A 15,226-nucleotide genomic window follows, 5' to 3' on the forward strand; every position below is an offset into this window, starting at 1 on the left:
GCAGATTTTTATTGTGAAAAAATAAATTGCATAAAATATTTCTGCAGGCAGCATCTTTAAAAGGTGTCAGAGACCCAGTATACAGATGTTCATGCCTAATTTTTCCATAGAATTACTTCCCTTTTTGTCAATTCCAGTCAACACATCACAAATGTAGAAACATGATTTTGTTGACTTGGACAGGAATGTAATCAGCTTATTGTACTTCATCAGAGAAGTAGTGGAGCCATTCCCTTAAAACTTCAATTTGAAAAGTAGAGAAGGTATGTTTTGCAACTTCCTTTGCCATTTTCTTGGAAAAGTTGGTTATATTGAATTGTGGGAGAAAGCAATTTAATATTTTGTAGCTCCTTACTCTACACTGCTAATCTGAACCCTTTGAACTAATGCACTGTCAATTCTAATGTTAATTTATTGTTACGTAAATAAGGAGAATCATTCAAGAAACATTCAACAAATTCTTCAATAAGGAGAAACATAGTTCATGGGAAGGAAGCTATTTTGAGTTTAATGAAATATAAGACCACAAAACACCCAATTGCAAGTCTAGAATTAACAATGTCAAAATGGTATTGACTATGCTTGGAAGATTTCACCCCCATATATCAAAACTCTCATGAAATCACTTCCCTTACAAGACCTTTCACATGTAAGTAGAAATCTCATAGATATAACTGTTCACACTCAGACAGGATCCAGAAAATGAACCCATACATGTCATATTAAAGGTCAGAACACAGGAGACACCTAAGTGAAACCACCTGAATCAAAAGGACTCACTTCAAAAAAGCAGAAATCTAAAGGCAGAAGTTTATTGTTGCACAAAGATATTACAAAAAAACGTAGTATCAAAAATGCCTTGCTAATTGATGAGCATATCTGCAGAAATAATATATGCCGGCACAGTAAACTCCTGTTTGAACAAAAAGTGACAATATATGTTTTAAATCTACTTCCAAAACATAAAATACATTAGGAAGATTTTATTCCTTTCTTAAATCCATAATTTTTCCAGAACAGTTATCAATATTTTGTTTTCTCTTTAAGTCCAAAGACTAGAAGCACATAAATCAACATTTCCAAATTACAGAACTCACAAAATTAAACATGTTGGTGGATAAATCACACATAGTAGGTCTTCATGTTAATGGTATGAAGCAGTACATTCCAATTGCTGTTTAGAACTGGGAAGAGTTCACTTTTTATTACAATGTAGAAATTGAAGCACTCAGAGTGTGCACTTTAATTTTACACATCTGAAATCATGAGGAAAATATTAATCAAATATTTTATAATCTGTGTGCTTGAAATTAAGGAGTGGACACTTCAGACTTTAAAATATGCATTGAATTATGTCTTTAAATGAATTAATTTTGACTCATAGAGTTTATATTTAGCTTCTTCAGCTGATCCATTTTTCAGTGATATCTACAGTAATAAAATATGATAATTTTTTTTTTATTAAACATGAAGGGCTTAGTTAAAAATATATGGCATTTCTTCCCAAAGAAATCTGAATCATGCTTTGTGGATGAATCAATTTGCAGTTAGGCAAAAAAATACGTTTCACAAAAAGCTATAGTTCAACAGTAGCACTTTCATTTTTCAAAATGCAATTTACCTTAATTTTATTCCTCTTATAATGCACTGGATGTGACTGTCTACTTTGGTGTTAGAGGCTTCAATGAAAGATGCATTTTAGAAGGCCACAAAGGGCTAGAAAGTGTCACTGATTCAAATTCCTTACTCTTGCAAGTAGCATCATCATCTAATCCTTTAAGATCTTAAAAATAGTCAGGGTTTGGGTTTTTTTCTGTTTCTGGTCATTTCCAGCTTATTTTTTTTCTCATTTGTTCATATTCTCTTTTTTTGTTCCAACACTGCCTTAGCATAAAAGTGTTATTTTTTTTTTACCTTTTTTGTCTTCAACAAACAAGAAAAATGCTTCTGTCACACTAAAGGCTTTCCATTTTTATGGTCATCTTCACAGCTGCTCTCCACATGTACCTGCTAGAATTCAGTGATTCAACCTGTACTCACCAGGTCCTCATAGAGAGAAAAAACATTTCTCCATCCTTAGCAATACATCATTTGACATGCCCTAGCGCTGCATTTTCCTTCTCATGGTTGCAGATAGTGATATTCTGTTATCAACCCAAGGATAATTCTGTCACTGTCTTCTTCTGCTGATGAGCCTTGGTGCTAAAAGTAGGATTTCTGTTGTTAAGTGTAGAGGTTTTTTCAGTGAAATCTTATCTTTTTTTTCCTAACAAATCATTCCTTTAAATCACCTGACCTCTTTTTCCATTCCAATTTACTCTGAATAAATGATACCTTTCAATTTCATGTCATCAGGAAATATCACCTGTTTATTTACATTTTTGCATCAGAGTTGTTGAAGATATTTAGCCATTACTAATTTCATTAATAATTATTTTCCCATTCAATATGTGCATTTCTGTTATCTTCTGTCCTTTATTTTATCTGTTAATTGGGAAAAAAATTCCCAAAGAGTAAGTTACTCTAATTTCCTACTCTATTGCTCAAAAGCAGATGAATAGATATTTTGAATACACACAGTTCTGGTGTCATGTTTACCAACGGCTTTATTTCTTGCCTGAGATCAACTTAAAAAAATACATGATGTTTTAAAGGAGAATTTATATAGTCAAAGCAGGACACCTAGAGCACAGAATTTATAATCTTTACATTTTATCTTTATCATAATACTGCTTTAAAAGCCTGAAGTTCTTGTCAAGTGCTATCACAGACCCACAGAATGGTTGAGATTGGAAGGGGCCTCTGGACTCCTGTGCTGCAAGCGTCCTGCAAAACAAATTTCCCAGGACTGTGTCTGACCACACCCATGGAAAGAAAAAATAAAATTCTCATGTTTAGATGAAATTCCATGTGCTTTAATTTATGCCAAAGGTATTCAGTGGGGTCTACTGAGAAGAGTCTGTCTTTGTCTTCTTCATTTCCTATTGTACTGGGGAGCCCAGAGGTGGGCACAGTGCTCCAGATGTGGCCTCACAAGTGCTGGGTAGAGTGGTGTGCTGGGTATGGCCAGGGCAGAGTCAATTTTCTTTTCAGTAGCTACTATGGGGCTGTGTTGTGAATTTGTGCTGGAAACAGTGTTGATGACACCAATGAGGAGGATAGGGATGCGCAAGAAACTGGGAGGGGACACATCTGGGACAGGCAAACCCAGATGGCCAAAGAAATGTTCCAGGCTGTGGTATCATCTGCAAAAATAAATTAAGGGGAAGGATGGTCAGGGCTTGTTCAGGACACCTGAACGTTATCTGTCGTTGTTTTAATTTGCATTACTTTTATTTCTTGGACTTTATTTTTCTGTTGTCTTTCATTATTATTATTATTATTATTATTATTATTATTATTATTATTATTGTTGTTGTTGTTGTTGTTGTTATTATTATTGTTGTTGTTATTATTGTTGTTATTATTATTACTACTGTTACTATTATTATTACTATTATCATCATTATATTGTATTTCAATTAATAAACTGTTCTTATCTCAATGAGTTTTCTCACTTTTACCCTCCTTATTTTCTTCCCCCCATCCTTCTGGATGTTGGAGGGAAGAGAGCAACTGTGTGGTGCTCATTTGCTGGATGCAGTTAAACTGTGACAAGGAAAAGATCTGGCTCATGCTCAAGTTACTTTTCGTCAGGGTCCTTCATAATTTGTCTTTAGTAGTTGCTGCTTGCTACAGAAATACCCACTACACTATAATTGAGAATGGAATTTCTCTAGGATAATACTTTTGAAGACTTGTACAATCCTTCACAAGGTAAAACAATAAGCAGTTCAAATAATTACACCATCACAATATTGGAAACAAAATGAAAGTTTGGCACTTGTGCAGACTGGTTGAGATTTTTTTTCTTTTTTCTTTCAGTCGTTTTTAGTGTTAAGTTGAAGCAAATGACTCTATGATCACGGAATCATAGAATCAATTAGATTGGAAAAGACCTCCAGATTGTCCAGTTCAGCCTTTAACTGCTCATTACCTTGTCAACTGGACCAGAGCATTAATGTCAGACAGTGGTTTCTTGAACACCTCCAGGGATGGTGACTCCCTAGGCAGTCATTTCCAATGTTTAACAATCATTTCCATAAAGAAATTACTTCTAACATCCAATCTGAACCTCCCCAAGTGCAGCTTGAGACTCTGTCCTCTTGCCCTATCACTAGTTATCTGGGAGAAGTAGACACCTCCCACCTATCTTCAACCTCCTTTCAGTTTGTTGTACAGAGTGATAAGGTCTCCAGGCCAAACAACCCCAACCCCCTCAAACACTTCTCATGTTATTTACCCCCTAGATTTTTCATCAGCCTCATTGCCTTCATTGCCCTTCTCTGGAGACTCTCCAGCACCTCAGTCTTTCTTCAGCTGAGGTGCTTAGACCTGAACACAGCACTCAAGGTGTCTCACCAGTGCTCAGTACAGGGGGACAATGACTGCCCTGGTCCTGTTGGCCACACTGCTGCTGATACAGGCCAGGATGCCACTGGCCATCTTGGCCACCTAGGCACACACACTGGCTCATGTTCAGTCATCTGTTGCCCAACACCCCCTTCTCCTTTACCACTTTGGTTTGTTCCTTGAATCCTTGTTGTTGTCTTGTTCCTTCTAGAGCCATCTTCTTCCAGGCGTTGCTTTTCCAGAAACACCACATGGAAGCCCCTGTGCAGCAGACCTGAGTTGAATAGCAGCACTAGGCATGAGCATGTTTCCTCGTCAAACTCAGAAGTGCAAATGTCTTCTCCTTTGCTTAGAAGACTGGAAACAAATACCATTAGGTCCTTGCAGTGTCACTTCTGGGTCTGACCTTTCAGGCCTGACCAGCCTGCAGTTTGTCAGCCAAGGGAGCGTTCCCTTGACACAACAGTTTGGCTGCATGGAATGTGTTGCCAACAGGCTTCATAGGGGTTGCTGCCAGCACTTAGCATTCCTCAGCATTTCACTCTGGATTCTGAGCTACCTTGCTACTCCAACATGGACCATCCACTGGCCCTCGGGAATCAGTAACCTTCTAAGCATGTAGTTGTCAGACTCTTAGCAGTATGTTTCGGATCTGTGGGATTGGAGAATGACCCATTATTTCTCTAAGAACATTTTCAACCCTCATTCTATAAATACATAAAATAATTCCATCAAATACCATATAGCATATAAGAGTCTAGCACAAAGGTTAGTTTCATGGGTTTTTTTCTTTAAGTCCTTCTGTTCATTCCATGTGAGATCAGAGGTTTCAGCCTATACTGTGAGATAATATTCGCAATATGAGCACAATTAAACAAGTGCTATACTGCATATAGCAACCTATGGTTTTTAGCTGACATGTTATATTTTCATGCACATGGCCCAAACTCCAAGATAAAAATCTTTCATTTCAGCCTCAGTGAATATGCTACAAGTTTGGAATAAGGCTAATTTGAAGCAAACACCTACTCATCAACTATCACTGAATCAGGCAATAGCTTGTCTTCACACTACACCATAAGATTCATTGCCCAATACAAATTACCTGAGACACCATAACAGACATGGCCAATATCATCAATGAACAGGACTCATGCAGCAAGATGCAGCCAGAAGACGCTTTTGACAGAAAGGGAATACGTTCTTCTTCATAGCAAACACCCCTTTTCCCAGGCTTCCTAGCACAAACAGGGCAAGTGTATTTGTTTGGACCACCTTCTGATCATACAGCATATGTTCTGATAATGCCAAAATAATGAGGTAATTTATGAGGGCTGCAGCACTGTTTATTTTGAAGCCAAAACATTTCCAATGCAGTTACTCCTTCTTAGGTTAGACAATGGGAGCACATTAATAAATAAAAATGAAGAGTAAAGCAGTGCAATAAAGATTTTGAAATTTCACTAATAATTTATACATGATGCCTCCATTCACATCCTTGGATGTGATCATAAAATGAAATATTTTCATATATTACCCATAGCTGGTAAAAGTACAAGAAATTGCCAACTGAAACTGAACTGAAAGCTTTTGAAGCAACAAAACATGACACCTCCTGCAATGAGTTCTTGGCTGGAACATAACCTGGAATTCCTGGCTGCCATAGTACTTATATTACCATTCACTCTTGCTAACAAATACATACTGTAAGGGATCTATTTATTTTTGTCAATATTATTCCAAAAGAACTCAGCAAAATAACATTTCAAGACTGTGATCTGTCTATCATATTTGAATTTTTCTTTCACTATAGGCTGTTTTTAAGTAAAAGTTGCTTGGATTTATGAAGATATTTTTGAGGTGTTCTTCCTGAAATGACTATTACTGAGCAACACGCCTTTCATGAACTCTTGCCAATAAGGCTTAGAATCCTGTGGTTTCTAGGATTCTGCATTTTTAACTAACAACATTAATTTTAAAAGATAAATCTCAGAAAATATTGACAAAAATGAGAGAGTTGACTTTCTACTAGACAGAAAAGAAAAAAAGAATATGTTTTGCTTGGTGGGGGGGAACGTTACCACAAATATAGTTTATTTCATGTTTTGCATTTTGCTCTCTTTCCACAGTGAAATCAGATGAGTTGCAAACAATCAAGAAAGAATTAACTCAAATCAAAACAAAAATTGACTCCTTGCTAGGGAGACTGGAAAAGATTGAAAAGCAGCAAAAAGCTGAAGCAGGTAGGTAAAAGCCATTTTTAGTAAAATGAATTAAATTAGAACCTTGTTACCAATCAAGCAAACAGACCAAAGAGAACTGAAGCATTTTGAAATTTTGGTACTTAATGGAGGCCTGAAACAAGGTAAATGAACTCTCAGGTAAAACTACTGGGAGAATAGATTAATATTCTTCACAGAACATACATCATCCTTTAAGACTTGTTTTTTATGGTGCAGTAGGAAAAAATAATCTTTCTAGTTGTTCTGGAAACAAGGCATCACTAAAAAACTGACTGAGCAGAATTAAGCTACAAGTTTTTGACCATGGGGATGGTGGTGCTAGGCACATTAAGTATTAATAGATCATGTATATCAAGAATTATTGCCTGGGCAATAAGCAGTAGGTAATAGGTACAAGCTGAAGCAAGGAAAAAAATTCTGCTTGATATAAGGAAAAGAGATGCAACTAAGCAGTACAGTGAGTTGACCAGAGAGACCATACTGGCTCCATCCTTGGAAACATTCAAAACTCATTGGGCTCAGGACCCATGGACCTGGGCTAAAATTTGAGTTTGTCCCTGATTTGAAGAGGGATTGGACTTGGAGAGCCCAGAGATACTTTCCAGCCTCAGTAACTGAGTGAAGTTCAGGCTTCTTCATAAAACTGGTTACAGCTCTAGTTTAGCCTCTTTCTGGCTTAAAATGTTTTGGTTTTAGTCAAACCTTAGGAATGAAAAAATCCAATACTACTTCATAATTTAATGAAGTCAGTGCATTATTCATTTTCTTAGATGAATGATCTCACCTGGCAGCACTTTAAAGTCATCCTGAGAGTTATAAGGTTGTATTTTCACCATGGTATATATAAAAAACAAACTCAGTTCTTACGCCTATCTATGGCATTTTCTTTGCTATTTTCTTATAGATCACATATAAAGTTTTTACAACTTTATATTAGTGAGTTGATTTTGTAAGAGTCAGCATGGAAATGGATGCCTTATCTCATGAAAACTCAATTATTTTTTTCACCCCTCCATTCTGTGATAAAACCTTTTTCTGAATTTTGTGTGAAATGTGTGAAATAAATTCTGCCTCAGAATCCACAACTGCCTGGGTGTCTGGACAGTAGTCAGTTACATGAAGCCAAAAACCCATCAGGACACATAAAGAGAATTCCATCAAGATTGTCTAAAACATTACTGGGGATTAGCAGTTGAAGGTTACAAACCTGACACAGTCAAAACAGGACTTTAGATATGGATGCATCCTGTTCCCAAGTAACTTAAAAAAAAAATTGTTTGAAAAATAACCTACCTTTTCTTTACAATAATTTTCTAAGTTGATACACAAGGACCAGTCCCCCAGCTGTTACAGTTTATCTCACAAAGTTAAGGGCTTTTTACAAGTCTAAGGTAAACCATTAGTAGAGAGTGTGATTACTTCTTTCACATCTGTGCACAATATGTATTCATTAGATTCTATTTTGTACTTTATGCAAGTTGGAAACAAGTTGGTATAATTGGTGAAGATGTAATTGCAAAGCATTCCATGAATCACTTGTGCACTGAAATACTCTTGATTGTGCTACCTTGGGGAGCTTTTATAAAAAATCCATTACTATGCAAAACAATCTACAGATCATTGTGTCTTGATATTCAATTTTCACTTTTTCTAAAGGACTGTAGTGGTCTTATTTAAGTAGAAATCAGGTCAAAAAGAAAAATGTTGATTTGTATTGAGTCACAGTCTTATGGCTTCTGAAGACATGCAATGAATATCCTCAGATATTAAAAAATGTTTTCAAAATATTGATGCTTTAAAACATCAGGCACAGAACCCATCCCTCATATTCTTTGCCTCCCATTGAAGGGTGGGAGGAGAAAAACACCTCAAAGATACCAGTAAGAATGGAACCCCATTTAAGTTTTCTGAGCTGATGAAGAGAGTTATGCAGCCTGGATTATTAGCATGCAGATCCAAAAATATTTGTGTAAGCTACATCAATAGCTGAACTATTTCATTTAGAGTCTCAAGTGGGAGATGATGAGATGATTTTGTTCCTTCTCTATGGTTTGGCAATGTTATTTCTTATTTTCCTCTGCCAGAAGGTGTGGCCTCACTAAGACTGGGATCAGAGAGAGGATCTGTTTCTCATTTGCACAGAGCAAAAATCAAGCCATCATCTTGGTCTTTTGGTTTTCTAAGTTTGACTCGCTCTCCTGAAGAATATTTAATTTTTAATCCTAAAACTTTTTACATCTGGAGGAATGTGATGTTACAGGCCGGACAAGCTCAGTGCATACATTGGTTACTGCTCTACAGTTGCATGAAAACTCTTCTTGCAGTAAAAGCTGATGTTCTGGCTTTTTCTATTATCAACCCCTAACCTTTCCAATAGGGGGAATATAGAAAATAGGATTTCCTGTACATAAGAATACTGTAGAAATAGCTCCTTTGTTTGCAAAAATCTGAACCGGGAAGCTGGGAATAAGCTGTTCTGACATGCAAAAGAAAAATTTAGAGACTATTCTTCCTGTAATATTAGAGATTAGGCTTTAATTAGGCTCAAAGTTAGATACTTGAGTTTAAGACAATTAACTAAGTGACCTAATTTTTTAGCAGCTGTATCTTAGAAGGTTTCCCATTTAAATGTATTGTCTATCAATTCAGCAACCTTGTTTTTAAAAGCCTTAGCCAAAATTGATTCAGTTGTCATTGCCAGAGCTGAGTGATCTCAGAAGCAGCTTAAGACAGGAAGTGGTAGGGCCATACACAGAAGGCATAGATGATTCAATCCATATTTTCTTATGCATAAGGCAAGTAAAACAATCACTTTTAACTAGCATGACATTGTATGGAGCACCTTACCAACAGAAGAAAAGGCTCCAGGGGCTGAATCTTCTGCTAATATATATGATTACAGGACTGTCAGAGCAGCTGTCTAAGATGACTTTTGTATTCTTTAAATCTAAGAATCTTTTTGAAGACATTAGGTGACTGAAGGAGGAAAGCTTAATTTTTCTGTTTCTTCAGTAAGTGAAGTTGAAAATGAGGGACTAAAGACAAATGAAGACTAAAGAGATGAATGTAAGGGGCAAAATAAATGTGCAAAGTCAAATGGTAAAACAAATGTCTTGGTTTAAGACTATGAAACAGAAAAATACCATCAGATTTGAATAGTATGTGTAGCTGGTAATAACTTATGGTAAATAAATAATACAGCTTCAAAAATACAGAGCTTCAAGGCAACGCTTAATTCATTGGTTGTCCAACAAGATAGGTGTTGAACTACTAGTGTTACAGAGCAGTCAGTCTTACAAAGGAAGAAATATTTTGTTCTAGAAATTCTGTCATCGATCACCCTCAGACTGAAAAGACATTATTTTTCTAGCTTCATACAACCAATTCTCTGGCCTGATTCACTCTGAGTACATAAAGTGTTTCATATAAACTCCTGACATGCATAGAAATAAGACTCTGATCCCTCCAAACGTTCTTCTACCCAGTCTGTCTCTGTCATTCTTCTATCAATCTTCCTCTGGATTTCTGCTGTTTGAATGAAGTTCCTCAGCATATCCAGGAGTTTCTTAATACCTAGTCAAAACAATGCAGCTACCCTCATGAATTCAACCAGAACAGATTCTTCAGGCCTCCATGGAAATGGCCTTTCTTTTTTACCACTTTGCAGAAAAGATAGGAAGCCAATATTTGGTTGATTGGAGGGGGACATTCTCCAGTTACTTCAGCACACTATACCAATGAGGAGTAACAGATACTTTACTCCATAAAAACATGTTCACCTGTCTAAAAGTATTTGTTGATTACCTGCATGACTGTTAAAATATATTCACAGTAAATTAATGCAAATTCTTACTCATTTTTTTGGCAATTAACGGCCTTCTGCTTCTCAGAGCATAGATATTTATACACTTCTCATTGGCTGCACATGAATAAACATCTTTGCCAATTGGATTCAAAGGCAAAGTCAAATACAGAAAATCAAAAATCTGGATCTACTGGCAAATCAAGCCTTCATCCACTGAATGGCATAAATGTGGTAGATGATCATATTAATATTGTGATTTATTTATGCACTAATTTTTGAAAGAAAAGTTTTCAATCATTTGCCTGGTAGAAATCAACACAGAGAATTTTACAAATCTAGCACATTTGGAGATGGAAGTTTAGGTTTCTTCTCAGAGCACTTTCCTTTACCACCAATAGGAAAGGTCACTGAATCTCCATAGAGTATGTTTTCCTTACAGAAGCCCAAAAGAAACAAATGGAAGATAATGCTGATTTGATTCAAGAGGAATGCATATCAGAGAATGCAGATAACTCTACGGAAGAGCCAATTGAAGGAGGGCCAGATGCAGATGGGGATGGAGAAGATATGACTGATGGGATAGAGGAGGATTTTGATGAGGATGGCAGCAATGAGCTGGTAAGGAATAATCATGACCTGTTTGTCTATATGGTTCCTACAAGTAACCACAGAGAACCAACAGCCTGGATTAACAAAATAAGCTCAGAGCAGCACCGTGATGTTCCATAACTAGTGTCTAGACCTATACGCCTCATACTTCTAATATCAATTAAGCATAGGAACTTCTGAGGAGAAATATGACAAATATATTTTACTACCTTTGGTGATTTTAGAAAGGAAATAAAACGTAATTTTAATTGGTTTACATTTATTATTTTACATATGTAAAAATATAGAGTGCTATTTTTTCTGGTTTTTTTTAATGCTGCTTTCCAAAATTTAATAAGATTCTAAAATGGCGAACTTTTTCATTATTAAACACTTGCTTTCCACAGTCCCAAGTCTCTATCTTCCATGTGTATACTCTGCAGGCTGTATTGGCAGATACAGATTTTTTGATGGAAGGATTTCTCCTTAATAAATGTTTGGCTAAGAAATGTTTGGATTTTAAGCCTGAGGCTGCATCTTTCATTAAATAAAAGCATTTCATTTAGCACCATTACAGTCCTAAACTCCTAAGTTCTTCTAGAACAATATTAAAAAATATTTGGAAAGTAAGAGGCATTCCTAATAAGAATGGAAGAGTCACAGTGGTTTAGCCTCTGTAATACTCTCCTTTCCTTCCTGGTTTTCTTATTCTGCTTTCAGCTGAAAGAATTTTTCCTGCTCATTATCATTGTTTGCATTTGGAAAATATTTAATCATGTGTACAGTAAAAACCTTTTAGTGAAGCAGCAGAAGTCAGTTAGTAAGGGACCCAGCAGATTCAACAGCAAGTCTGGAGTAACAGCATGTGAATAACCAGTAGTTTGTACTGCTTACTGCAAATGCAATTTAAACCTACTTGTAATTTTCAGGTTTATGTCCCATTAGCCAGCCCAAGACTTGAATCTCTATACCCTGAATAGCATTATTCCCAGAAGAATCTACTATAACCTGTATTCCCTCACCTTTTTACACGCAATGTAGAACAGATCACATTAAAGAGACAGGTTCTCCTCTTCAGATATGCAGGATGTCTGTTAGAAGCTGTCACCCTGAATTTGTAGGGAGTTGAAATTTTGTAATTAATAAATACTTGTAAATATAATCTCCCACCATGGCTAATAGCTGACCAGCTGAAGTGATTTTTGCAATAGGGCTGACCAGAGTTTAACAAGAATAGTGAGTTTTGCACTAATTAGGCACCAGACTCCCCATTACGGACAACTAGATGGGGATGTTAGCATACAGTGTATTAGAGATTGATTGATCAATGCTGTCATTGCACCCTGTGGATTTGACATACTTAGCATATATCCACACTATATGACACAAAAAGTAGAAGAATTTTTTCATCTATCAAAGGCCTCAGAAGGAAAGGCTCTATAAAGCAAGCAGCACAGGCAGAATTCATTAGCAGTGTAAGTCTGGAACTGGCACAGCCACATTTGCACACTGCTGCTTCCAAGTTAAAAGGCCTTTCCAAGATTCACGTTAGGGAATCAGCTGAAGCACAGTGTGTTGCAGACACAGCTCCAAAGACAGCTCAGTGGTCTGACACATGCATCTAAGGTGGGGTAGGGAACCAGTTCCAGTTTCTCTGCCTGTCATCACTAAGCACACCAGTGCTGGGAGGAGGCAGCTCACTGCATGTGGAGAGTGGGGTCCTCTGCATTGCATCCTGGCATGAGTGGCATCCCCCCATCCCAACATGATGGTAGCAAGGAAAGGCCAAGGAAGAGGACTTCTGTGCATCCTCTCAGTCTGGTGCAGCCTGGTGCAATGCCAGGGCAGTGGAGCCAGTCAGCCTCATGCCTTTCACCTTCCCAAAGGCTGGGACTCTCTAGCTGGGAAGCTGGCAGTACTGTAGACTTTAAAGCTTACAACTAAGATTGACACTGATGTAAAATCCCTGTCCCTTTCATCCTCCCTTGCCATTTTCGTCAAGTTTTGGAAGAGGATACTTCACCTTAGTTTTCCTGCCTGCTGCGATGTGATAATAACACTTTCCTCTTTTGAAAAGTCTAGGGAGATTAGTGAATGCAAAGTTGCAACAGATAGTATAAAGGATTGCTCAGCAAAGGATTGCTTCAAAGAAATCTCAGGGTATTGGTGCTTTCCACAGAAAGGCAATTATAAATTGAACTATGTTTTTACCCAAACAGTCAGCACTATCAGCCTGTACTTATGACATGAAGATGGTAGTTTTTGATGCATATTGTAATTTAGACTGTTTTATACTAACATATATTTATGTAGATATACTGGCCAATTCCTATAAGATTTAGTTCCTACTACAATCATTGATAGTTTTGTAAAGGGAAAGACAGTAAGAATACTACCAAACGTATAGTGAATATACCTGTAGAAATACTTGGCAATTCAGTCTGCTTCTACCTATTCCATGTCCTCTTATCTGAAATTGCCCTCTGTCTTTTCAAAAGAAAAGGAGATAGATATATAAGCTTGTTATAAAGCTAGTCCTAAGAGATGTTGTTATTCTGTTTTATAAAAGCTAAATTATTTAGGAAAGAAAGCTGACTAAGAGCAAATATGTAATTTTGGAATGGAGGCAGATACAAATCTTTTGAGAAAACAAAAGAAAGGTTAAGAATTTAACATGTTAAATATGACAACAGTAAGAAAAACTTGCCATGTAAGAAAAACGTTACTATTTTGTGTAAAATAGTAACATTAGACTTGGAATTTAAAAAAAATCCTCCAAAAGGCTTATTTAAAATGAAATCTATAATGTTTTCCAAATATAGAGCTAAAGAAATTTAAGACAATGATTAAGAAAATACTCTCTTTCACCATTAAGACCAGCAGAGGAAAAGAAAAATATTTAAACAGGCAAAGCTAATGCCCTGAAATCCTTTCAGCAGGAAAATATAATTGTTAGTCCACTAGTATGAAAAGTATTAATAGAGGGAAACAGGGAAATTACTTAAATTTAGATCTTAACCTTTAGTGAGTTCTTCAGATTTGTCTGTAAATCTTCTGCGAGGTCATTTCCCAAAACCTGTTGCAGGTTTACAGAACAGAATTCTGTTTTCCTAAGGCTGTCAATAAAGGGAGATATTTAAAAAGGTCACGCCCACTGCCAGAGTCTTGGTGCTGCCACAATGGAGCCTCTGAATCCATATTTGGGTCTCCATCTTTGCAGCAGAGTACTCAAAAATGCATTTCTTTCTTTATTTCTTTATTGAAAAGGAAGACTATGCAGGATATATGCTGTGGGTTTAGGTGGTAGGATCAGTTCTCTCAATTCACACACTGTCTATTTGAAGGAACAGGTTACTGCACATTAACTGAGTGATGGCAGCTATCCTCACGCCTGCTTTCAACCTAGATCAATTGTAAAGAAAGACAGTCTGAGTTAAGTCAGGCATGGATTTCAGAACCCTTCAGTTGTCTACCCAACTGCACACACAAAACACCACACTCGACAGCTGCACACCTTCTTCCTCCACCATATAGAACAGGATGTTGTTCAACCTTGCATTGTAATTTTCTATGACTAAAGATATGCCCACAAACAGTCATTATGGCTCAGCTAAAGTGTGAAAAGTTTAACACAGCAGTAACATGATTGCCCATCTGAACTCCAATTCAAGACATGATGCATTAAGGCACCTGCTGTAGTGATCAAACACCACCTCTTGAGAAAGTATCTTTTGTACTATTTGCCCAAAAGTGTCTCTCAGTAAATGTCTCCAGTGTTTCAGACACTCCAGCTTGAAGGATCTCTTTAGAAAAATTCTTAAAGAACTTACTGAAGCGTTCTTTAAAAGGTGGTCTCAGAAACATGATCCATCTATGTATGAATATGTTAAATATGAATATGGCTTCAATTTGCTCAGTGAAGTGTGCCATAAGCATTCATCCACATGCTCTCACATGGCCTTTCACTCTTGCCTGTACAAGGACATGCATACTTTGTAGTTTTATATATAAATAATAGTCACTGGTTTATTATGTAGCTCCTGAGTTTACTTTACAATTCATGTCAGTTAACTAAATCACTTAACTGACCATCAGAGGTAGTGAGAGGGATTGAAAACTTCAGGTCTATTTCCTTTGC

At 36.7% G+C, this 15,226-nt stretch overlaps 1 protein-coding gene and 1 long non-coding RNA gene across 7 annotated transcripts in view; one reads left to right on the forward strand and one right to left on the reverse strand.

The window, feature by feature from the left end:
- Window positions 1–15,226, forward strand: part of RALYL (RALY RNA binding protein like) — a 376,689-nt gene that overhangs the window by 345,283 nt on the left and 16,180 nt on the right. For 4 of the 6 annotated variants that reach the window (XM_064390447.1, XM_064390438.1, XM_064390457.1 and 1 more), the window contains 2 exons: window positions 6,582–6,695; window positions 10,940–11,118. In XM_064390447.1, coding sequence (XP_064246517.1) covers window positions 6,582–6,695; window positions 10,940–11,118 — 293 coding nt within the window. The remainder of the gene's footprint in view (window positions 1–6,581; window positions 6,696–10,939; window positions 11,119–15,226) is intronic. The other 2 variants (XM_064390465.1, XM_064390475.1) reach the window with 1 other exon arrangement.
- On the reverse strand, window positions 2,894–5,030 carry LOC135281525 (uncharacterized). Its single transcript, XR_010348124.1, has 2 exons — window positions 4,616–5,030; window positions 2,894–3,245 (listed from the first exon to the last, which is right to left on the reverse strand). It is a non-coding gene; the product is annotated as an uncharacterized LOC135281525 (long non-coding RNA).

This window comes from Passer domesticus, chromosome 1 (genome assembly GCF_036417665.1).
Source record: "Passer domesticus isolate bPasDom1 chromosome 1, bPasDom1.hap1, whole genome shotgun sequence".
NCBI classification, from domain to species: domain Eukaryota; kingdom Metazoa; phylum Chordata; class Aves; order Passeriformes; family Passeridae; genus Passer; species Passer domesticus.